The sequence below is a fragment of the Danio rerio genome, chromosome 3 (assembly GCF_052040795.2).
Source record: "Danio rerio strain M-AB ecotype USA chromosome 3, GRCz13ab, whole genome shotgun sequence".
NCBI classification, from domain to species: domain Eukaryota; kingdom Metazoa; phylum Chordata; class Actinopteri; order Cypriniformes; family Danionidae; genus Danio; species Danio rerio.
This window is the reverse complement of record NC_141023.1, coordinates 44733554-44760634: the sequence shown is the minus strand read 5'-3', so window position 1 is coordinate 44760634 and position 27081 is coordinate 44733554. Positions and strand designations below refer to the sequence as shown.

The following is a 27081-nucleotide window of genomic DNA, read 5'->3' as shown; positions in this document are numbered from 1 at the left end:
ATAATCAAATCATGATCAACGAAATTTTAGTAATTAACATTTTATATAGTATTTATGTGTATTGACCTTATTCTAAAATGCGGAAGAGCGCCTGTTTTTGCGATTGTCTTAGAACTTCCGATTCAGTCGCCTATGGGAGAAATGACTAGGAATAATAAACGGCAGAAAATGGCCAAACTACTTGCTCAACAAACAAATGTTTGCATGACTACACAGACCAAGTAGCATAATATAATAAGAAAATTTTAAATTGCAACATCAAGCAGCGTAACGAGCAGTTGTTAACGTCAAAAAATAATTGGAAGTGAATGTGACCGGAAGTCGCGAGACAAAAAGATTCAAATGGCAGCGCCCGCTCGACAGCTGAGAATAAGGTGAATAAAGCATCTGTTTTGTGTGAAGTGCTGCTCATATAATATGTGAACGACCGGTACAGCTTTACTTTGACATTTCCTCTTGCGAGAATGACGTTGACTAAAACGTAAGCCTGATAAAGGTGACCCGTACTGACATGTACTGTATTTTACTGTACTACTCAGAGGAAATGGCCCATAAGTTTAAAGAAAAGGAATTTATGATCAATTAATGGACAAACATTTTTTATGCTAAAAATATACTCTAAAAAAAATAAGGTATATAATATTATTATATAGGGTTGGTTTGTCTTTTGATCAAAAAATATTTCTTATAATAATATAATCTTAATATAATAATTGTTTGTTTGAAAAGGCATCAATTCTAAAAAGTATATGATAGTGAGATTAATTTTCTCTTGTTAAAAGAATCAATTTATATGTATAAACAATATATGATTTATTACAACGATTTGAGGGTGAACAAACAATGACAGAATTTTCATTTCGTCCTAACTATCCCTTGCACATTCATGCTCAGAAGAGAGAGCCTGCTTTCGGCAAGGTCCTCTTCCTCAGTCCCATCTAAAGTCATGACCCACCATCTCATAAAACTTGACATTGAATGGCCTATAAAACTCTCTGAGCTGCTCAATGACGTCCTGCTGGATCTGAACGTGAGTCCTGCCCTTGGATTTGCCCAGGCAGCGCGGCTGACTGCTGCTCTCTGGCTTCTTCAGGCACGGGAAACCCTTCGTTCGGTTGAAGTAGAAGTGCTTGTCCGTGATGATCCGCTTGAGGCCCAGAAAGTCCTGCACACGGCCCAGCTCTCCGGCCGGATCCGTGATGAGCCGCTCGCCGCTCACAAAGTGGATCTGGGACAGCCGGAAGTACTGGAGCCAGTTCTCCAGGTGTAGGATGTACATGCCGATGCGGATGGCATTCCAGGACGTGTCCACGATGCCCTGGCTGCGGTTTTTGAAGGCCAGGTCTTCGAAGGAAGGGATGTCGGGTTTTTTGGAGAGGGTTTGTGTGTAATCTGAGATGGCCCTCGTGACTGGATTGCGCACCACTACGATTAACTTGGTTTCACGAGACATGTTGGAGATGCGCCGCGGAGCCTCACGGGTCACGAAGTAACTAGGGGTTTTCTCCATTGTGATTTGGCTGTCCAGCGTCCTTGGCATAAGCCCCCTGTGGGATAAAATGATAAGATGTATTAATTCTTAATAGTGTATGTGTGTACAGTATAAACAAATATATAGTGTTTTACATGCACAGAATGGCAATTTACATTTTGAATAAATGTTATTAGTAGTTTACAGAATAAAACAACAAAATAATGGTTTAATGTATGTAATTAATTCGGGAATCCAGAGAAACTTTTCAAGTGGTCTCTCATATATAGCAATAGTTTATATCTGTGCAGTTATTTGATAAAATATTTTTACCCATATTTTATTTTATTATTCATTTACATCCAGTCATTTATCTGACAAATATTCTACATGCATTTTTTTAGTCTTTAATATAAAGTAGTCAATAAAACAAATTTGAATTATGTTATTATCTTTAATTATTACTCTGAAATAACAACAAAATAAAGAAAAATTGATGTGAGTAAAACAAATAATAAGATGGTATGTACATTTTTATAAATTAATGTATCTAATCTTTTATTTAATGGCATTTCCCTTTTTTTCATTTAATACCTGTGCAACTTGCTTTTGCAACAAAACTAATAATAATAAAATCATAAACATATTCATAATAATATCATAAATGTATATAATAATTATTTGTTAATGTATTTAGTATTTTCCCCACCTTTTCACTATTATTGTTGCTGATACTTAGAACAAAGCACTGACCCACGTATTAAAATTCATCATGCTACTCTCCATACATGCCCCAACAGGCATGAATGATACATCAATTGCTGGGCTGTGCTACTGCTTTTCCAAACAGTTTGATACTGGACATATAAAATGGGTACAAACTCTTTTTGCTTTTTTTTTTTTTAAGGTGTTATTAGCTATGTTTTCATCCACCTACTTTTATGTGCATTTTGCATATGCGCATAAAAAACGGTTGATGGAAATGCCATGATGTGCATACATTTTGAAAATGCGCATTAAAAACTATGATGGAAACACTTTTAGTGCACACATTTCAGTATGCGCATTAAAAAAGGTCATGTGATTTTTGTGATAAGAGATCATGTGATGATGAAAATGTGTGTAAATGGACAAACCAGCCAGCTAAGCACATTGTAAAACATCTGAAATGTTGTTTTGGTCATTCTAAAACGCCCTAACTGTTTCAGTATTAGTTTTATCATATTATTAAATACCTCCAGAATCAAGAGTGTCTGACACCTTTAAACGCCACCGCGCACTCACTGAATTGATAGCCTTCTGAGGCACAAGTCATTTATTAGATGAAGAAAAGATTGACGCAGCTTCTTCTACTGCATCAAATTCTGCTTTTACAGTTATATTTTTACAAATTTGGCGCCAGGTAATTAGAAAGTGACGATTTTGTTCGCTTTGGCTTGTTGGATGGAAACGCTTCTTTATTCGCACATTTTTTATGCAATAATCCAGTTTTGCACAAAAAGTTAATTTGCATCTTTGGATGGAAACATCCTACTGTTATATGCTTTATGTATTTAAAAACACTAAACCCATATAAGTGATTACTATTATAATGTCTTCTTTGAAATAAAGTTTTCCAAAAACCACATACTTTTGCATCATTATAACAAAAACTAATAACTGGCTCACACTGCAATAACACCTGTAAGTAGTATATTTATTTGCTAATTTATAGTACTAATCTAGCTAATTCTATCTTAAATGTGTCAGAAATCAATCATTTCAAAATGTGTCTTAGATTTTTTTTATCAAATAAGATGTCACTCTGGGTGACGTAGTGGCGCAGTAGGTAGTGCTGTCGCTGCACAGCAAGAATGTTGCTGGTTCTAGCCTCAGCTGGGTCAGTTGGTGTTTCTGTGTGGAGTTTTCACATTCTCCCTGCGTTCACTTGGGTTTCCTCCAGGTGCTTTGGTTTCCCTCACAGTCCAAAGACATGTTCTACCGTTGAATTGGATAGGCTAAATTGTCCGTAGTGTATGAGTATGTGTGGATATTTCCCAGAGATGGGTTGCGGCTGGAAGGGCATCCGCTATGTAAAAACCTGCTGGATAAGTTGGCGGTTCATTCTAGTGTGGCGACCCCGAATTAATAAGGGGACTAAGCCGAAAAGAAAATGAATGAATGGAAATGTCACTTTAGTACAAAAATAATGTCCTCTACTTGTATGTTAGTCTACTAACTTTTGTTATTGAAACCAAGTTGTCAAAGCAGCTTGTTTCGGATTTTGTCTCAGATATAATAGTAACACGAAAGACTCTGCAAAAGAAGGTCAACGCCCATTGATAGTTTATTGACCCCATTTAGCCCTGCCCACAAATTATTGCATTTAGTAGGAAGAGACTAAAGCCGCCTTTCCACTGCACACAACATTTGGACGCGACTGTCGGAATACGCCCCCTTGTGGCACTCGCACAGAATTTTCAGTTTTGTCATGCACCATCGGAGAGAAGCTGATCTTGCAGTGTCAGAAATAAAGGAGTACAAAAGCAAGAGTTCACCATGCGTTCACCATGGTTGAATGAATGAATACTAGAAACTCCAAGACGGCTAAAAATATTGGAGGGAATGTGAAAACAACATAAAAAATAATGCTTTATTACTCATTTATAAATGGAAATATATTTTTAATATAGACTTTTTATGACTCAAAAAATAATGGAAAAACTCCTATTTCTCATCTCGTCCGCACGGACCTGCTTAAACAACACTGAAACGCATTACATCCGGTCAGCTGGTTGTATATTGTCTAGTTGCAGGAGTTCAATTATTTCAACGGATCCACAGCTCAATTCGGATCTGAATTTTCCGCATACAAAGATGATTGGAACTCCACGCAGCTCCCAGATTACTCTCCATTGAAAATAAATGACTTCCGGTCTGTCGCTTGTCGTTTGTTGTGTACAGTAGAAAAGGAGTCTGAAGGCCCTGCTGGTTACATTGAATACCTCATGTTCAAACCATCTGCTGTGCCTCACTTTTTTGAGTGCACTGTGCAGCTGCAGTTAAGAAAAGGTCAATTCAGTGTGCAAAAACCGCCTGACGTCACGCACTCCAGCACCAAGACTGCTGAAACAGTGGTTGCGTAGCAACATAAAAGCACAGCACACTGCTGTTTTTAAAGTTACCCAAATGTAATCCTAGTGTTTTCACAACTTTGTGAAAAAAAAATTAAAGATACATTTTTGAATATTCTGTAACACTTTACATCAAGGTCATTGCATTTACTAACATGAACAATGAACGATACAATTTTTACAGTATTTGTTCATGTTAGTGAGTGTTAGTCAATGAAAATACAATCGTTAATTGTTAGTTCATGTTATCTCACAGTAAATTTAATGTTAACAACTTGGATGTTGTATTTACTTGCTTTAGTAAATGTTAAAGATTAATAAATGATGTACAAGTATTGTTCAATATTAGTTCACGTTAGTAAATACATTAAAGAAACCTTTTGTAAAGTGTGAGCGTGTATTCGTGTTGCTTTTGCACAAAATCCATGAATGAAATACTATAAAGGAAATCTATGTAACATTACAGGTAATTGCTGCAGTTGAATAACATACAGATAGAGTTGTTTTGACTAATAAAACCAAAAGACACGATTGCAGCTGTACAGGACATCTACCGAGGTGGCACAAAAAAATGCATTTCACCCGAATCTACCACCCCAGCACTGGTATCCCTGTGTATTAAATATAAATCAGTTTCCTGGACAGATTTACAGCTGGGGCAGATCATTGCTGTAAGGAAATAAAAAATACCATATAGCCATAAATAATTAAAATACAGTCTGAAAAAAAAAAAAAAAAAAACTGCTATGAATTGTTTTGTTTAAGGGAATCATGCGGCTGTGTACTCCATCATTTTGCCAGATATAGTCATTATAAGCATTAAATCATTGGATTTTTTAAAATAGTGATACTGACAGTGTTAATAAAGTGATTTGGACTTTAGTGAAGCGGGATGATGGAATTTGGGGTAATGGATTCCTTATCCTATTTGCAAAATAGCTTTTGTTTGTTTTTATAGTAATATTTAGCAGCACTGTACTGTGAATGGTGGTAAAATTGATTGATGGCATTGCAGTGAGGATAGATAAATGCAGTGGTCATCGTGATAACTATATGAACATTTATCAAACCCACATAATTACACATAATTACAAGGAAATAAAAACACTGGCCAAGACTATGCTTAGTTGGCTACACTTACAGTGGAAGTTACACAAATATGTATAATGTTCATCAAACATTTATTGATATCATGTAGAATCTAAGTTTTCATTTGTAATCCACACATCAAATCTAAGTTATGAAAAATGTTGCAACAAAGAAATTACAAAAATGTGTTAGCCATTAATATAGCACAATTTTTAACACCCCCGAACTCACAATTTTCAAACCCTGGCAACCTCTATGCTAACAAAAGTATGTTCCTTACGAACTGAAGCATGTTAGTTCATTTTGATGAAATGAAATTGAGGATCATCACATTAACAACTCAATATACTGAATTACTGTCATGCTTTGTTTCTTGATGTTTCTAGTTACAGCTAAACAGCAAAGTTGGCAAAACACTATAGAGCAGTCTTTGAATCAACACAAAATGCAATGATACTTGCTTTAATGTTGCCATTCATCATAATTTTCGTGCCAGGCTTGCCACCCTATAAATATTTTTTTCTCAGACCTGCTCCTGCAACAATACTTGGTTAATATTTGTTCTTCAATGCAATTTATGCATTTTCATAAGTAAATATGAATATTACAACGCTAATCAAAATGTGTCTAAATAAATAGCATGTTTTCTCCTAATTTAAAATGATTAGTCACACAACAAGGTTATTTCAAACACTTAAGCCCCGCTCAGATCACACGCTTTTCATTGTCGATTGCGAAAGTTAAACTTACAAACTTTTAATTCCTTTTTAATATTAAGATATTTTCTTTAAAATCTAAATGTTTATTATCAAGCCATGGGTTTCTTATTAAATACTTTCTTGCCTGCGCTTGCCGCAAGTGAGACGGAGAAAATGAAAGCACATCAGCAGCAGCAAGAAAAAATCAGAGGCTTAAGACAAAATCTTTAAAATAACGACATAATGAGATCAATCACAGTGAAGCATTCATTAAATCTTTAATTTCCTCAGAGCAAAACAAATCATCCACTCGTATAGTTGAGTAGTGGAGGGTTACAAATGAAAATATAATTTGTATACTTCTTGGAAAAATCTCTTTTTTAAAACAAAATTTGTTTGCTATAATTTTTACGCAAGAAGAAACTATTCAATCTTGTGTCACGGTGCCCATTTGTCATTTACAAATCACCACGACACCTTACGTCAAGGAAATCATGCCAAAATTGTGACAAATTTATGCAATCTGACCAGGGCTTTAACTGATGTTCAAAAGTTTCATTTCAAAGTAAATCCCTTGTTATTAATCTTGTAAATTGCTGTTTTGACTTGATTTTAAGCTAACATGCTAGTTAGCCAATATACCTTTTTATACACAGGGCGAACCCTGTGTAAACTCTGACCACCTCAATATGATTTTGCTGTTGATATTATTAATTTAAATGTAATTATGTAAATTCACAATATTTCAATAAATAAATAAATGCAGCCACTAAAATTATTGAGGATTGATTGGTGCCACCGATGTACACTAGCTGATTCACTGTCACTCCAAGATCGTTGTTGACGGTATGCACACACCTTCAGCTACATGACAGCAATGTCAATTTTTTTTTTTTTTTAGGAAACAACGGGTATGAATGGCATACATTTATCTCTTCACTTAAGTAACTATTCTATGTTCTCTGTTAACCGTTCTAGTTACATACTAAATGTGTTAAGATTACCCACTTAACAGTGCTCGAAATTAGGACATTTTGGTTTGAATTTGTTTAATGTTTTCACTTTTCTACAGATTGTTCGCTTTTGCTTACTCGCTTAGTTTGCACACTTTTATGAAACACCAGTTTTCCATTATTTTCCTATTTAAACATGCCTCAAATAGATATTTGATCATTATGCTATAGAAAATTTTGAGGGATGTACATAAAAACAATGGTCCCAAACATATTTCTTGTTTTACACTTTTAATTTCTATAGCTTTCGAGAATCCAAAAAGAGCCACATATTGATAATGTTATGATAGCTGTTTTAACATGTAGTTATGATTGAATTGCCTCTTGTTACAGTTATAAAATATTTTGATGTCAAGCCGGAAATGTTCATGGGCCAATGACATCACCACATTGAAATGGTCTATTCTGGCTGCACCTTAGGAATGAACTGCTGATATTTAACCACAGCAGATGGTCTGACTTCACCACAACAATTTCTTTAGTTTTCGTTATGTTCAAGGCCAAAATTCCTATAAATTAATTTGCTTAGTATTGTTTGACAACGAGAGACAAAATATATAAAAATTCTGAATGTTCAAATGAAAAATTGAATAAAAATTTTATTCGATTGAAAACCACAAATCAAATGAATAAATAATTAAATTAATGCATTTTGAAATTAGCTTTTCAGAATGTAGTTTATTTAGCATCTTTTTTTTTATTAATTTTTTTGCTGGTTGACTTACAAGGGCCAAAGATGTCAATGCTTTTGTAGATGAATTTTGCAAAAAGGTACATCAGAAGAAGAAGCTGTGTTAATAATATTGTGGCTCAAAAAGGAATATGGATAAATGATGTTATTAGGCTCTGTATAGTGAGTGTGTATACAGTAATGCTGTTTGTTTAATTTGTTTGTCTGTTTTTTTTTATTAATTCATGAATCTTGATTTATTTTAGACATGACATACTGTACACTGTTTGCTGTACAAGTATAAAAAAATTATGAACCTGAAAAGGGTTTTTAAGCTATATTTAGATTTTTATTTGGTTTGCACATGTAATTGATGAAGTATTTTTCTATGGAATAAATTGCAGTATATGTAGAGTGATTCATTAAAACCACAATTATTTGAATTACCAGAAACAAGCAAAAAATATTTTTTTATTTTGTTTTTTTAATTCTAGACTCCTCCGTGATTTCTCTGTGGGACATATTGAAAAATCAACGAGGAGTCTAGAATTTTCACCATAGGTGCATTTCCACTGTGAGATACAGAATCTAAAAATGAAGGTAACACTTTACAATAAGGTTCATTAGTTAATGCATTTACTAACATGAACTAATCATGAACAACACATGTACAGCATTTATTAATCATAATTGAACATTTACTAATGCATGATTAACATCCAAGTCCATGCTTGTTAACATTAGTTAATGCACCATGAGTTAATATGAACTAACAATGAACTACTGTATTTTCATTAACTAACGTTAACTAAGATGAACGAATACAGTTGTAAATGTATGGTTTATTGTTTGTTTATGCTAGTAAATGCATTAATTAACATTAACTAATAAACCTTATTGTAAAGTGTGACCAAAATGAAAATGTAATGAAATTTCTAAATTACTGTGTCAAATATGATTCTAATTTTGAAGCACCAGTGTGTGGTACCTGTGCACCCCACAATCAGTCAGAAGTCTAAGTAGCAACATTGGCAAAACCAAAGAGCTGTCAAAAGAGCCAAGAGATAAAATTGTAGATCTTCACAAAGCTGGATTGCACTGTATTACACTGCTTAGGTAAGCCCATGTCAAGACCCATTTGAAGTTTGCCAGGGACATCTGGATGATCCAGAGGAGCCATGGGCGAAAGTCCTGTAGTCAGAAGAGACCAAAGTAGAACTGGTTGGTCTTAACTACATTCACCGTGTTTGGAGGAAGAAGAATGACGAGCGGCGAAGCGGCTTCCACGTGCAAGCGCTCTATTCAACTGAATGGGGAGACTCATGAAATGGTAATAATAAACGTTTACAAAGCGATTTAATACTTTCGAAAATCACGATCGCAGTATATATGTCCATGCCTAATATCCGATGGCCAGAAAGTGATTCATTTTTTTATAAATTGTTAAATTTTTGGTATTTGCTATGCAGCAAGCCTAGAGATCGTTGTGTATACTATGATTTTATATAAAATTAACTTTAATGTGTGATAGGAATAAAACGTAATCATAAACAAATGATTTTTCCACTCAAATGAATGCCGGCTTGGACCCGGAAACAGTATTACATACGTCACTACTTAACAAGCGGATAACACTATATCTACAGTAAAGCATGGGGCTGGAAGCATCATGCTCTGGTAGTGTTTTTCAGCACAGGGGACAGGATGACTGCACTGTATTAAGGAGAGGATAAATCGGGCCATGTGTATTGCGAGATATTGGGCAAAAACCTCTTTCCCCAGTCGGAGAATTAATGATGGGTTAGGGCTGGGTCTTCCAACATGACCCATGTTGCACACAGTCAGGAAAACCAAGGAGCGACTCCGTAGGAAACATATCAAGGTTCTGGAATAGCCTAGCCAGTCTCCAGACCTAAACCAAATAGAAAATCTTTGGAGGGAGCTGAAACGCTGTGTTGCTCAGTGACAGCCTCGAAACCTGACAGATCTAGAGAATATCTGTATGGAGGAGTGGGCCAAAATCCCTCTTGTAGTGTGTGCGAACCTAGTGAAGTACCACAGGAACCGTTTGACCTCTGTAATTGTTAAAGGGCCGTGAAACCCCCTCGTTTCAGCAGGGTTTTTTCACACCTCTACTTTGGAAAAAGTCAGAAAAGTGGGCGTGTCCAGCTCTGTTTAGGGGGGAGTGTCGGAGGAAGAAAAGAGGCTTGGTCTAGGAGTGTCTATTTGGGCATGCTGAGTTTCAGAGTCAAAACACACAACCACAGCTGACAATGTGACTGTGTTTACATGGACATATATAGTCGAATTATTTGCCAAATTATTAAATGGTGGACTTTAACTGCAGTTTGGCTCTTTCATTCAGGGAATTCATTCATGTCCCTCCCGACAAACGTGATATTTGATTCGAGGCGCTGCTCTAAGCGTGTATTTTTCATGTAATGTTTGATACTGCACGGCGAATGAGAGAAAAAAAATCTCAGCATTTCCCGGAAACTTAAATGCACACGGCAGGTAGTGTCAGAAAGCCGCGTGTGTTATTCCGGTCACAAAATCCAACACGAGGTTATAGTTTGGTTGTAACTGTTAGTGCTAACTTGTTTACACTCGGTGCAATAGTTTGTTTAATACAAATAAAATACGAACTGAATAAACAAAGAGCACTGGTCACTCACTTACCAAATCTGTAGAGACAGATCAATCACCAGCAACTAGAGCCGCGTCTTTATTTAGAGGAGACTACAAGCAAATCTGGATCTCAGCGTTTGCAGATGAGAACAGCTCTCAGGTAAACAATGTTCCTCCTTAGACATGTAATTTATTGTTGTCGATCGTCGCGTACACTGTTAATCCACACGTGACTCCAGATGAGCTCTCACAGAGAGAAAATGAAAACAAAACTTAACTGCAGCAAACTATAAAAGCAACACTTCACGCTTGTTTTGCCAACACAACGTGGCGTCTCTGCCATCTACACTCTGACAGTAATGAATATTAATGAAGTTGCACAATAGAGTGCGCTGATTGGTTTGAACCAAGCCTTACTCATGCATTAATGCAACACACTGTAAGAGGTAATAAGACTCACTCTGGCACAGACGTCCAGTCTGCACGCTGGAATACACGCTATTATGTCATGGCCGTGACGCAGCTTCAAAAATCTGTTTCAAGCAGGAAGTACGAATTTGCTTGAAATAACGCAAAAATAACCAATTTACACTTTTTAGTGAAATATAGGTGTCCTAATAGTGTTTTTAGCAGTGTGGGACACATATACGACTGTCAACAGCTCAAAAAATGTGTTTTGGTGTTTCGTGACCCTTTAAAAAATGCTTTTAAACCAAATAATAAACATTTTTGACTCAAGTGATTAAATACCTTTTTGACACAGTAATTTAGCAATAAATTGTTAAAGTCATACAATGTGATTTCTGGATTTTTATTTTTAGATTCTGTCTCTTACAGTGGAAATGCACCTATACTGAAAATTCTAGACCCCTCCATGATTTCTAAGAAGGTGATATTGAAAACGTTCTGACCTCATTGTATCTATACATATACATATGTAAAATGATGCATCTTATTTTCCAAAATTACAATGAAATTTGAAAAGATTTCATATCCCCCCTGTTGTAATCTTCTACAAAAAGTAAAATGAATGCTCAGAATGCTAATACTATTGTTTGAGATTTTATGGTCCACCCCTGCATTACTGTAGACTCCAGCATGACAAATAGGAAGTCGGTAGCGCAAAGTGACAAAGTAATCAGAGCACACACATGAGGTTTTAATACTGGCAGCCAATATTTCTAGTCTCTTATCTCCCCATGCGGGCGCAATGCTGAAGGGTTTGGGAAATTATCAAATCTCAGGCACATCCTCCACTGCTGCTCATAAATCACCATCACCTGCATTACAGATGCACAATAGAGAGAAAGGGCTTCAGCAAATCTGGGACATGCGAAATAGGTCATTATTTCCGCAAGTTTCTTCAAGAGAGCCATCGAGTCTAACTTTAGAGTTGTTTCAGCTTGAACTGATGAACTACATGAGGTGAAATCCACTCGGTCACAGTTGTGTTGTTGTAGCTGATCGCTGCTGTTCTGTCTAGCTCTTTGGAGGAGCGAGTGCATTAACGACGCCGTAAGCAATTTTTTATGGAACAGCACGCAGAAAAGTTGCCTCTGACCTGACAGATATCACTGAAACAGGTGTCTTGAGAGTGCACTCATGCCTGCAGTAGCCATAGGCAGGGAAACTGCTATCTGAATGCAGGACGGCGCTGTTTAGCCAATGCGAAGACTCTGAAGCTGGAAGTCATTTTTGGCACACATCATGTACATCTTTGAGTTAGCAAAGTTCAACATTATCAGTTTCTGCATACTGAAATTGTTTTTCATCAATGATTCATTTATGCATATTTTTTAATTAAAAAAACTAGAATGTGTAATGTTTATAAGTGAATAGTGAAGAGCTGAATAGTGTAAATACAGTGAGTGTAAAAAAACACTGACAAATGCACAATCCAACAGTGTTTGATTGGCCACATGTAACAAGGAGGCTGAAGCTTTGTTAGAATCCATGTTCGGAAGGGATTAGACAAAGACATCAACGAGATAGCAGGCAAATGGTGTACAACAGGAAAGCAGTCCAAACCAATCAACATACACAGGGGCAAATCCAGAAGACTTAGTAAAGTAAGTAGATTGGGTAAACTAAAATTGGCTGCTGTGAATTAATGTGCATGTAAATGAGAGTGTGCATTTGGTTGTTTCCCAGTGCTGGTTTGTGGCTGGAAGGGCATCCAACATATAACATATAACAGCATAAAACATATGCCAGAGTAATTGGTGGTTCATTCCGCTGTGGCGACCCCTGATAAATCAAGCACTAAAGCCAAGGATTGTCAGTGAGTGAGATTATAAGTTTATTCAGGGCCACCTGAAAGAGACATAACAGCTTTTTAACTGTATCTTTTGTAAGTTTAATGTGTATATTGCGGGCTGGACGGTGGCGTAGTGGTGGGCACGTTCGCCTTACAGCAAGAAGGTTGCTGGTTCGAGCCTCGACTGGGTCATGACATTTCTGTGTGGAGTTTCCATGTTCTCCCCATGTTGGTGTGGGTTTCCTCTGGGTGCTCCGGTTTCCCCCACAAGTCCAAAAACATGTGGTATAGGTAAATTGGGCAGGCTAAATTGTCCATAGTGTATGTGTTTGAATGAGTGTGTGTGGATGTTTCCCAGTGATGGATTATGGATGGAAGGTGATAAGTTGGCGGTTCATTCCGTTGTGGCGAACTCAGATTAATAAAGGGACTAAGCCGAAAAAACTGAATGTGTATATTGTGATATTTGTTGTGTACATTTAATGAGGTGACAGATATATACATTTGTAATGAAGCAAAATACACATGTAGACGGCTGAACTGTTTCGTTCACGCTTATGCATCATATCTTATCAGCTCAACTCTTACTGTGATTTTTACTGTGATTCTGAAAGGATATCAATAAAACTCAAACTCTTCTATTTACCTGTGTTTTTATATACACTTTATTAGGTACACCTGCTTGGTAATGCAAATTTCTAATCAGCTAATCACATGGCAGCAACTCAATGCATGTAGACATGGTCAAGATGATCTGCTGCAGTTTAAAATAAACATCCAAATGGGGAAGAGCATCCGCTGCGTAAAAACTTGCTGGATAAGTTGGCGGTTCATTCCGCTGTGGTGACTCCGGATTAATAAAGGGACGAAGCTGACAAGAAAATGAATGAATGAATGAATGAACATGACATAGTTATTGGTGCCAGGCAGGCTGGTCTGAATATTTAAGAAACTGCTGATCTACGGGGATGTTTAGGCACAACCATCTCTAGAGTTTACAGATAATGGTTTGAGAATATAGAAAATAGAGATAAAATATCCAGTGAGCGGCAGTTCTGTGGGTGTATATGCATTGTTGATGCCAGAGGTCAGAGGAGAATGTCCTGACTGGTTCAAGCTGATAGAAAGGCAACAGTAAGTCAAATAACCACTCATTCCAACCGAGGTATAAAGAACAGAAAAGCATCTCTGAACGCACAACACGGCAACCATCGAGGCGGATGGGCTACAGCAGCAGAAGACCACACCGGGTGCCACTCCTGTCAGCTAAAAACAGGAAACAAAGGAAAAAAATTGCACAGGCTCACCAAAATTGGACAATATAATTTTGGGAAAACGTTGCCTGGTCTAATGCAACGTTTGGATGGTAGCATCAGAATTTGGCATCAACAACATGAAAACGTGGATCCATCCTGCCTTGTATCAATGGTTCTGGCTGGTGTTGTAATGGTGTGAGGGATATTTTCTTTGAGCCCATTAGTATCAACTGAGCATCAGGTCCATGCCACAGCCTACTTGAGTATTGTTGCTGACCATGTTCATCCCTTTAAGACCACAGTGTACCCATCTTCTGGCTACTTCCAGCAGGATAATGCCCCATGTCATAGAGCGAATCATCTCAGACTGGCTTCTTGAACATGACAATGAGTTCCATCTACTCAAATGGCCTCCACAGTCACCAGAAATCAATCCAATAGATTACATTTGGAATGCAGCAACTACATGATGCTTTATTGTCAATATGGACCAAAATCTCTGAGGCATATTTCCGGTACCTTGTTGAATCTATGCTACGAAGGATTTAAGGCAGTTTTTAAGGCAAAAGGCGGTCCAACCCAGTACTGGTAAGGTGTACCTAATAAAGTGGCCAGTGAGTGTACATTAAACTTGTAAAATATAACACTAAATATATCTCTGTTAGTCACTTTTACATGAGTATTTCAGAGTAAATCACATTATGTGAGCTTCAGTGACGAGCTGTGAGAGCATGAGGGCAGAGCTCATTAATATTCGTGACCCTTCCAAATAAGGTAAAAACAGTTTTCATTCTATGAGGAAAATTCCAAGATTCTAAGTGGGCCTTTAAAATTATTTCTTTACTTGACTAATGGGTCACACCTTACAATAAGGTTCATTAGTTGATGTTAATTAATGCATTTACTAACATGAACAAACAATGAACAATACATTTACCACTGTATTTGTTCATGTTAGTCAATGTTAGTTAATGAAAATACAGTAGTTAATTGTTAGTTCATGTTAACTCATGGTGCATTAACTAATGTTAACAAGCATGGACTTGGTTGTTAATAATGCATTAGTAAATGTTCAATTATGATTAATAAATGCTGTACAAGTGTTGTTCATGATTAGTTCATAAGATTAGTTAGTAAATGCATTAACTAATGAACCTTATTGTAAAGTGTTACCGACTAATGTTATATATAGTTTGATTTTAGATCTGGACAATGATATTAAACTCATTAATTGGAAGAGAATAACTTCAAAATGGATATGCAACTCCTGTGTGTATGAGTGCCTTGTGTTCCTTAAATTGTGGGGCCAAAATGAAAGAAATACCGCTACCAGTAAAGTTTGACCTTGTGGGAACATATTTTTACCAGCTTTTATAACAGCTGATAAATCACACAGAATGAAGCATTTTGAAAATGTTAAAATGCAGATTTTATTTATTTTCTTTCTGTGAAGGTTGGTTTTAGGGGTGGGGGACAGTTTGTACAGGATAGAAATCATTACTTATGCAGGAGTTCCCCATAAAAAAAAAAAAAAAAAAAAAAATATATATATATATATATATATATATATATATATATATATATATATATATATATATATATATATATATATATATATATATATATATATACTGTATTTTGTGTGTGTGTGTGTGTGTGTGTGTGTATGTGCATGTTTGCTACTCTGTGTGTGTTTCTAAAGATACAACAAACACCTTTTGATTACTAATTTTATATCTCTACCTGTAATTTTTTCCTTCACTGAAATGTGTCATGAATTAGGTCTAAACACAAACAATCTAACAAACAAACAAAGTCACGCAAACAAGTCAATTAAATTTAAACAGATACATATTTCTATAAATGCTCCCCACGAATAGACCTTGTCCTATGATTAATCAAGTAAACTTCTTAAGTATCAACATCAGGTAATTAATGAGATTTTTTTGCTACGTTTACAAATCCCTCATATTTTTTTCCACCTCCCCTCGAGACGATATTAAACCAGAGCTATAAATGAACTTTTTATGTGATTACATCAGCGTTCATCCATTAAATTGAGAATTACAGCTATAAGACAGGATTAGCGAGGGCTTAAGAATTTAAATCTTAGCGAAAGGCGGTAATAAAGATGGAAATTATATTGACCGTTGTATTGTATGGAACGCAGGGGTCACAGAATAACCTCGCGCTTCCATCACCAGTTGTGACTCATCCCCAATTCATAATGGGCTTTCCTAAAGCAGGAGTTGCTATACTTCACCACCACAGTCCTGAAAATATTGATCCATTTAGCTTGATTTATAAATGGTGCGCTGCCGGCCAGGGCGTCTCTGTTAGCCTTAGCGGTTCAGGGCCAGAGGCAGCCATTAATCTTGCATACGCTGCATTGTAACTTCAACCACTAAACAACTTCACTGTGCGTTTGAATGCAGAACACCAATCACAGGCTCACACTGATGCAATGCATGCTTAAGTTGCATAATCAAACTTGTAGTTCTTTCCAGACATCAATTACAATGCACTCACACTTTTTCTCTTGCAGGCTGTAATAATTCATGCATCGCTAAGGGAGAATTTATGCCTTTCTTAACTCAAACCAAGAGCCGTGAAACTCAAGTTCTTATTGAATAGTTCTTTTTATTTTATGAATTTCCGTTTGAAATGGTCATTAAATTGCACAGAAGACGACGTTCTGTTAAAACTGCGTCCACTTGCGCGGAATATTTATTAAAAGAAAGAATCTGGCTCCAATTTATTCAGTCCTTGCATCATCGCCTACCTCCGTGCGCAGTTCTTTAATTAATTGCGTTTTCAAGAATCAAAAGATGCCATGAATTTGCCAGTCTGCCTGTTATCACATCACTGATGTGTCTCTCATCTGCCGTCTTGAGACAGGGGCTGGCAGGTGCTCTGTTGCTTGCATAAGAGTCTGCTCTTTTAGAGGAAACTCATTTAGTGAGGAGAGTGAAGGCTAAGTTGGCTGAAAGCTGGAATAGAGAGGTGCTAATTGCATAGTGGTCCACAGAAGCGTACAATTGGGTCCACTGCAAAGAATGGCCCGTGAAGTAGCCTTAAGTTCCTGGCAATTTGTAAAACAGAGAAGAGCTTTGATTTTTGTGGCTAATGCAGAAGTAAAACTAGATGGAAACAAAAATTGCAGGCTTGATGGAGCTTCACTTGATTTTCATTTTCGTTCAATATTTTCATATTTTACACAAATAGATCGAACTAATAGCTCCATAACGCTGTTGGTGTTTTTCATTTGGCTCATCCTCAAATCCTTAGTTGTATTTGAGGTCTGGAAGAGTTTTGTTGATGTTGTCAATGCATTGAGAAAGCTCTGTTTGCTTTACTTTAAAAGCAAAAAAAATAAACTTTCCACAAACTTCCAGTGGATGAGAATTCAGAATTGGAATTGTGCCATTAAATGTAAATGTGTGTCATTGTAGTTCATATCAGAGTGTGTAAATGTAATTAGTAACAAAGTAACTAGTTTCTGCAATTACATTACAGATCCACTGAAAAAAAAAGTAAAGCATTACTTGTCATTTTCAGGTACTTTAATTAAATACTTCATTCAATCGATCTGTATAAGTCAATTCAGAAAAGCACTTGTATTCGTTTGCTAAACATGTTTTTTTTTTTTTTTTACAGAATAATTCTATTTTCTTACTAAAGATGGTTAATGTTAAGAATTTGATTAATGTTAATTAGCTTTTTAAAAACATTATACATTTTGATAGTATAATGTTTAACTTTTTTTGCAGAGTATTAATGTTTGGTAACAAAAAAAAATCCATGTTTGACTCCAATAAAAATAATTAATAGTTTTTTTTTTATTGTCTACAGTGTGTTTTTAGATTTAAATAAATTTTAAATAGTATTGAGTAATTAAAGTAATTAAATACCTTTTTAAGCATTTATTTTCAGACATTGTAATTAGAAAATACTAATTTAAAAATAATTCTTCACCTTAGAATTATAAGGTTCTATTTGACATCTGACTACTCGATCACAGAGAACAACAGATTCAGCTAAACATATTTTAGTTTAGGAATGCACAATCCTTTTCATGTCACAACATCTACTTTGACCCTCAAACACTGTAACCAGGTTGTGATGTCAGCATCATGTCCAGAAAAAGCATTTATTGTTGAGAGAAAGCATTTTTTCGAACTTGAATCATGTGAAAAAAGCTCCTGAATAATCACCGAAGCTGCGATATGAGTGTCCTACTTGTATCATGCCTGCACACTTGTTTATGATAAAAGAGAATTTTTGAGTAAGAGGCACCATGCAGGGCTAAAACCAAACATCACTCACACATACATACACACATCAAGCACTTGCATAGACATACTGTATGTAAAGCAGACATGTGTACTACTGAATTCTTCAGACAATATATGACAAATTTTACACAATATACGACAAATGGTACACACACAGGCATGCAAATCTTCACTTAAATACATTTATGAAAGGAGCTCTTAAATCTATTAAATAACCACGCATGCATACAAATGTACATCTACAAAAATCTTTGCATACATAGAGATTCATATATGAAATGCAACATACAAAACAGACATGCTTACATATAAACACTCCTTCATGTTTACAGCTTTTAGCTATGAAATATAAAACCACTATTAAAATTACATCAATAGTCCAAAAGTACTTGTGTAGATACCTTGTTCATTATTTACAGGAGTTATTCATTTGACCTCTTAACTGTCAACATTTGCCGTTGCATATCTGAAGCCATTATATTCTATCACCTTCACTTCACCTGGTTTAATATTAACAAACTATATATCATTGGAAATCTATAAGTGTGTATGTTTCATATTTGTACATTTTTGTAGGAAATATATGGACAATTATATGTTAATTTGTCACAAGAAAAGTTAGCAAATGATATCTAAAATATAGCAAATTGTGGTCTTAAAAAAGGCCATTAAAAAGCTACAACCACTTAAACTTTATTTTTATTTTTTTTGTTAATAATGCAAACAAATTATTTTTTACTAATATTTTCTAAAATAATGATAATATAAATGAAATTTAACATGAAGTAGTGATAACCAAGTGTATTTTAGAAAGTACAGATTGGGTATGAATGTGTGGCCGTTGTGGTATAAAATTTATTAATTATTTATATTTATTTCAATATTGATCTCACAATTTGAACATAATTCTTTAGACCCATGACTTATATTTCTTATGATTTTTAGGGTCAAGCAAATGGTATTTTTTTATAAATACTATATTATAATATTATAATAAAATATAAACATTGCATTGCTGTATTTTATTACAATAAACCTGAACAGCTATAGCTTGCAGACATCTGTCCAAAAAACGTCAAAGTCTTTTTCTTAAAACAAGACCAGCATGAGGATTATATTCTAAAGCTTTCCAGATTTATATTCATTTGAATTTCAAAATTACCTTTGCAGGCTTGAACTAAAAAAAACTACAGTGACAGTTAACAGGTTAATTAAATCACCAGATAATTAGTTAATAGAACCCTTTAATTGTTCATATTTGAGTTACTTTCTTCTGTTGAACACAAAAGAAGATATTTTAAAGAATGCTGGTTGCTGGAGCCCTTTGACGTCTACTTAACAACCAATATTCTTTAACACAAATTGGTGATATATATATATATATATATATATATATATATATATATATATATATATATATATATATATATATATATATATATATATATGTATGTGTGTGTGTGTTTAGTAAATCTGTTTTGTTTAAATGCACCAAAATACAGTGCCTATATTCCCTGGATAAAACATACCCCATTTATAACATTAATATTTGTATGTTCAATTATCCTAAGCACTGTGTGTTTCCATACACTCAATCAATTACTTTTTCTGTATGTTGAAACTTGATATGAAGTCACAATATGATGTCATATATGAGAACAGTCAGAATGACCACTGTGGTAGTTCTACACTCTCAGAAATAAAGATATGCGAGCTGTCCCTGGCCTGGAACCTTTTCAAAAATTTGTACCTTAAAGGTCCATACTGATACCTCAAGGGTACATATTAGTACTTAAAAAGTACAAAAGTTTTCCTCTTAAAATCTTTGGGTACTAATATATGCTTTTGCGGTACCAATATGGACCCTTTAAGTACAAATGTGTACCTTTTATAAAGTCGGTGATAGCTCATGTACCTTTATTTCTGAGAGTGTATAGAGAGAAAAAGAGAGAGAGAGAGAGAGAGAGGGAGTAAATGAACTATTCCTTTAAGTAGCGACTTATACTGTAGCATTGTGCGGGTGGCGCATGCTAATCAGCCATTTGCCCATTGTTTTTCAATGCTATTTAGCATAATAATAAAAAGACAATCTGAAACATGTACGCAGAATCCTCAGATTACAAAGTCCCTGTAACAAGAATAATTTTAATAGCAACAGCAAGTATGCCAAAAATGTAAACATTTTAATCACTGGCATAATTCCTCAGCAATTACATAATTAACGCACTTATCATGGTGCACCAAAGGAAACTTTTTTTTTTTTATCTTTTCCCATTGAATTAACTTTGAAGTCCCTCTCCGGCAGAATGACTAGAATTAATTCCTAATTGAATTTTAATCGTAAACAAGTAAGACACAAAACAATTATCAGTAGTTTGGAACTTAACGCTCCTATGGTGGACGTTTTCCATCAAAACATTTACTCCAGCTTTCTTGCCTTTAATTAGATCGCTCTATATGTAAGGCTGGGGTTCACATAATGGAGGATATCCCGATGTCTGCTATCACTGGCTTTTACTTTTAATGCAGATTGACATTGTAATTCATCCGAGGGCTCGCTCGGCACTTACTGCCAACAGATCCAGCGGCTCAGAGAAATGAGAAATGACATCAGGCAAAGGTCTGATATTGCATCTGAAAGTAACAGTGCTGCTAATTGTCTGCCAGAGCACCATGCATTCCTGTTGTCTTCCCAGCTGAAGAGAACTTTCAGAGAGCCGGGCAGCCCTTCTGATTTGTCTGGGATCTGCTGACAAGGTCGTGAAGGCTCTGGAGAACAAGCTCTGTGAATTACATCAGCTACTGTCATACTAATACCACCAACCTGAAGTTGTTCTCTCGAATTAAAAGCCTCCTGCAGGTCTTTTGTCAGGGCAGGCGACTCTATTCTGGGACCACATTGTGAGTTGGACTGTAGATGCACAAAACACAACTTAAGAAAAAAAACAAAAAAACATAAATAAAAAAATGTGGCGAGTCGGCATGGAGTGCTAAGTGCAAACCAATGTGCCGTTCCTACTGAGGTCATTGATTCTGATTAAAAAAAAAAAAAAGGCTTCTGGCCAACCTGCGCGCTGAGATGACTTTCTTATGTGCTGCACCTTTGCGTTTCACACATTGCGGTGTGTTTGTCTAATAGATGACAGTGCACATTTGCAGAGAAAAAGGCACAGAACGCAGCGATGCACAAATCCTTTTAGAATATGTCCAATGTCATTTTATTAGATATATACCAATAATATACTATGATTATGACTTAAATAAGTTGCTTAGATGCTGCATTTCAAGAGTTTTGTCAGTTGAGTGCAGTTGATCACTGAAATAACAGTAACACTTTACAATAAGTTTGTAGTATTTAATGTAAATTAATGTTTTTGCTAACATGAACAAACATTGAACAATACATTTATAACAGTATTTGTTCATGTTAGTTAAAGTTAGATATTAAAAATTGTTCACAAGTGTTCACACAAGAATTCGTGACACTCGTATAGTTTTGAATGGGGAAAAGTGTAACGGTCAATATGGTGAATGAAGCCACGCCTAGTATATTCAATCAGCGGCCCGCAGGCCAAACCTGGCCCCTGAGGCAATTTGTTCTGACCCTCCAAACAGTGTGACCAAGAGTGTGACTCTATAAAGTTATGAAGTGATGTGCGTCTTATCAAAACAGCATGAGCTGCAGTTAAAGACTGCAAAGAGTGTGTGTCGTATGACATTAAGCGAGTGGCGCAAGCAGCCGAAAAGGCCTTTTGTAACTTAATTGTTTTATATTCAGTCTACCTAAATTTGTAAAAATGATTTAATTAAGTTAAATGAATCGGCTTGTGTTGGGACAACATGAAGGATTTGTATGGAACCCAGCATTTTTTACAATTACACATACGTACATTATTAATACACTGAAACATTGCTAACAACACCACAAATTGGTTGGATTCTAAAATAAAACACAATAATCATTAAATTAAATACATGAATCATTATTTAATTACTGGATTTAAGGAATTCCAAAAGTAAAATGTGCCAACATTACATGGATTATAAATATTATAATGTATTATAATGCATTAGAACTTTGTATAATGTTTTCCTGAATGTATTTTATTTGGTGGTTTATGTCCATATTGGCTAGCTAAGTGGCTCAAACATCTACTACTTTTATTTCAATATTACTTGGGTTTTCTCTCTATAATTGATTGCAAATAAAACAAATATGTCTGAGTGATAATAACCACCTTTTTAACTTCATAAACTTCTGTATTGCAGTATTTTTAGCATATCTATCTTATACGCTTTCTAATATTACTGAATGCATTAAATAAACATTGAAATAGTTTAACGAATGGAAACAAAACCTTAACCTAACCTTAGACAGCAACTACAGCCGATATGTGTGAAGAGAAATTGTATAAACGGGCTCAGACAGCACTTAAGATTCTACAACTAAACAACACTCTCATTAATCTGCCTTTCTTTGCTCCTTCTTGTAATAGTTTGACTTGCAAATTGCCTGTTTAGGTTATCTGTGAAACATTAGGATTTGACTTTCACTGACTTTGCAGCTATATATATATAAATATATATAAAACAGTTATCATTATACACTGTTCTGATGCAACCTCATGAGGATTTCTCTGAAAGTTCACTCAGACTTGGGAATGCTGCACAGCTACAGTAAAGTCATCTCTTGGCTTTGATTGCTGCGAGTCATAGCATATTCTTTTCATTCTGTGCTCTTGAACCTTCACTTCAAATTGTAACTTGTAAGTCCAGCGTTTTGATCCTTAGAAATGTCTACCAACGTCTGATGAAAAGGTCAGCTCTGGATGTTCAGTCAATATGATATACAGTACTAAATGCCCTCCTGATGCTGTTTGAGCTGGGATGGGAATAAAGTCTGTTTTTTTCCCTCTCCTGCTGTGCCCTTTATGTGTTTTAATGCACTTAAGCACATCTGACCTGTCTAACGATCCCATACGTATAAATCCCAGGATTAAATGTGTGAAGCTCTTTGCGAGCCAGGGTAGGTTTTAGTCTATTGTGTGATGGTATGTTAAGGTTTGTTTTCAGGTTATTCTTTGAAAACATAGGACCCTATCATACAACTGGCGCAATAAGTTGCAAGATGTGTTTGGCGTGATTTGTTGCTATTTTCAGACAAGCGCAACCTTAATATTCACGTTTTGCACCACATTTTTTAAATAGCAAATCCATTTGCGCCACTTTGTGGATTCAAGGGTGTGCCAGTCTATAAACAAGGTGTGTTGAGGAGGATTATTGGCGAGTTTTGAGAAACTGAAAAAGACCAACTGAAAGCTGGTCTAAAATCCAGTGCAGTGTGTGTTAGTTTTGCGTATGGCCAAACAGAATCGGCAGATATTTTTTGCTATTTCTGTGCAGAATATTGTAAAAAATCTGAATATTTAATTGGAATCCCATAAAAACTTAATATATTCAATAAAAAAATGTTTTAAAAATACATTTTTTAGTGTTAATCAAAGTAGATCCCAAATAGATCCATTTACAGTATTTGGTAAACAAAGCAAGTCTATTATTAAATGTCTTCTAAAAGACAGAAAATATTACTTTACAAACTGTATTGTAAACAAATATTATAAACATTTTCAAATTAGTCAGTAATATTACTGAAATTAATTTAGAAACTGAATATTCTTTTTCAGTTCATTCATGAAAATTTGCTTTTGTATAATATTATTATTAGCAGTATTATTTATTATATGCATATTTAGTTTAGATTTGTTCATCTCTGGAGATCATCTTTTGGAGACGTCTGCATCACCATATGGGGCAAACGAAAAGGACGTGTGTTTGGATATAACCAAGTTTTTTGACCACACTTTGTTATTATTTTTCATTTATTCGTTTGCTGGAAATCAGAACTGAATTTAGAAATATTTTTGGAACAAATCTTTTTGCTTAGCAAAAATAAAAATAAATATGTAGTCCAAATATGTAGTCTTCAGTGGAGTGCGTACAACACTGTTTCCTTATACACAAAAGTAACGTCGCTACGCAACTGACTCTTAAAGGGAATGGGAGACGAGACTTTGGTTGGTTTAATGCATGTTATGCTCAAAACACATCCATAACTCATTAAGTAAAAAGCACAACCCTGTTAGACCATGCGCCAGGGCACAGAGCGTATTTTTCTGTCCTTAAAATAGTAAAAGTGGATTCAGATATGCACCTAATGCTTTTGCGCCATGCACTACAGACTTTGCGCCTAGATCATTAAAATAGAAATCTAATTACACTTAAAATATTGGGGGTTTTATAGGGTTTAAAGCCAGGGTCTAGTTCTAAATGGGTTCTCTGTCTTTCGACACACAAACACAACAGCTCTAAACTTTTAATTTAATGTAGAACCAAAACATTTGCTTGACTAAAAGAAAAAAAGTACTAGCGTCTATATTTGAAATAGCAACAGAACAAAGTGTTGAACACTTGTGATGACTGCTTTAAAGCACTGCTTCATGAAGCTATGAAACATTTCTGAACCTTTTGTTTCAAACAAGTGGTTTGGAGAGTGTCAATTAAATTGTCTTTATTACATTATTACTGTTTTGAAACATTTGGAAAAATCTTTTTTTTTTTCCCTCTGGAGGGCGATCAATGTAATATCATTCAATCCACACACACACACACACACACACACACACACACACACACACACACACACACACACACACACACACACATATACATATATATATATATATATATATATATATATATATATATATATATATATATGTGTATGTATGTATGTATGTATGTATGTATGTATGTATGTATATATGTATACACACACAGTTGAAGTCAGAATTATTAGCCTTTGAATTTTGTTTTTTGTCCTTTTTAAATATATCCCAAATGATGTTTAACAGGGCAAGGAAAATTTCACTTTCTGCAGAAAGTCTTATTTGTTTTATTTCGACTGGAATAAAAGCAGTTTTTTTTTTATTTTTAAACACCATTTTAAGGTCAAAATTATTTGCCCCTTTAAGCTATATTTTTTTGATAGTCTCCAGAACAAACCACTGTTATACAATAACTTGCCTAATTACCCTAACCTGCTAACCCCTAATCTAATTATCCTAGTTAAGCCTTTAAAAGTCACTTTAAACTGTATAGAAGTGTAAAATATAATTTACTGTCATCATTGAAAAGATAAAATAAATCAGGGGTCCCAATTTATATTTAGTGGCCTTAACTGATATGTAATTACACAGGAATTAATAGTTTGTTACAACGTACTTATTGTGTAAATACATGTATTTACTGTGTACTTATGCTTGATTAAAGACATGTATGTAATTACATCTGTAATTAACTTTGGTGATTACATTTGTAAATACACTGTTGACCATCCCTTACACCTTATCCTACCCTTAAACCTACCCATACCACCAAACCTGTCCATAACCCAACCTCCATTCCAACTCAAAAGCACCACAAGTGTTCTCATATACATTATAAACACAGTAAGTACATATTTGTACATGTATTTATTTTTTTGATGTAAGTGCATAGTAGTTAAAGACACTTAATATAAAGTGGGACCAAATCAGGTAATAGAAGTGAGTTATCATAACTTTTATGTTTAGAAATGTGTTGAGAAAATCTCTGCGTTTAACAGAAACGGGAAAAATAAAATGAGGGGCTAATAATTCAGGGGAGCTACTAATTCTGACTTGAACTATAAATATTATTTAGTGCTTAAAATCTTTATTTAAAAAAAAAAAATGTAGGAAAAAAAGGAAAATACAACAAAGGCATGTACTGCATTGCATTTATTACAAGACTGAGCTGAAATCTAATCACTCAATCCACTGGCATTAAGCTTAACCTGGTAATATTGATATATATGCATGCTCAGAGACACTGCTATATTGCATTAGCTGAGGTCTTGCTTAAACCTACATATGCAATTATTAACTAGGCAGTTATAATTAATCTGTGCCTCATTGGTGGGATGTCGGTGTAAGTGCTGATGTGATTGGTATTTCAGATGAAAAGCATAAGTCAGTGCGATGAATCTGCAGGGACAGATACTGCCTCATTTCCTCAGTTCAAATTCATGTCATCGCTGACACTGTTAATGAGCCCTGCCCAGTCAACAATATCCTCCTCACTCTTTTCCGGATCAGAATTTGAGTTTGGTTATGAGCTGTTATCATTACATTTGATTGAGTATTCCCTTTGCATCTTTATGCGCAAGATATTTTGTTAAAATAAAAAAAAAGTTACAACTGTTATGTTAATATTTCAGTGAGAATATATATATATTTTTTTTCATATGTTTACTTTTTTATTAGCTCAACACTGTGCTTTTTTATCATTTTAATGTGCTTAGTTATAATTATCTGTATTAGTTCCACAATGTATGTTTTTGTTATTTTTTTGTTTGTTTTTTTATTGATTTTTGCCACAAATATATATATATATATATATATATATATATATATATATATATATATATATATATATATATATATGTGTGTGTGTGTGTGTGTGTGTGTGTGTGTGTGTATGTATGTGTGTATGTATGTATGTGTATTTAAGCA

General features: G+C 34.9%; 1 protein-coding gene across 1 annotated transcript in view; it reads right to left on the bottom strand.

Annotated features, from left to right (window-relative positions):
- Positions 1-928: 928 nt before the first annotated feature.
- Positions 929-27081, bottom strand: part of hs3st2 (heparan sulfate (glucosamine) 3-O-sulfotransferase 2) — a 53411-nt gene continuing 27258 nt past the window's right edge. The window contains 1 exon segment of the mRNA NM_001080608.1: positions 929-1547. Coding sequence (NP_001074077.1) covers positions 929-1547 — 619 coding nt within the window.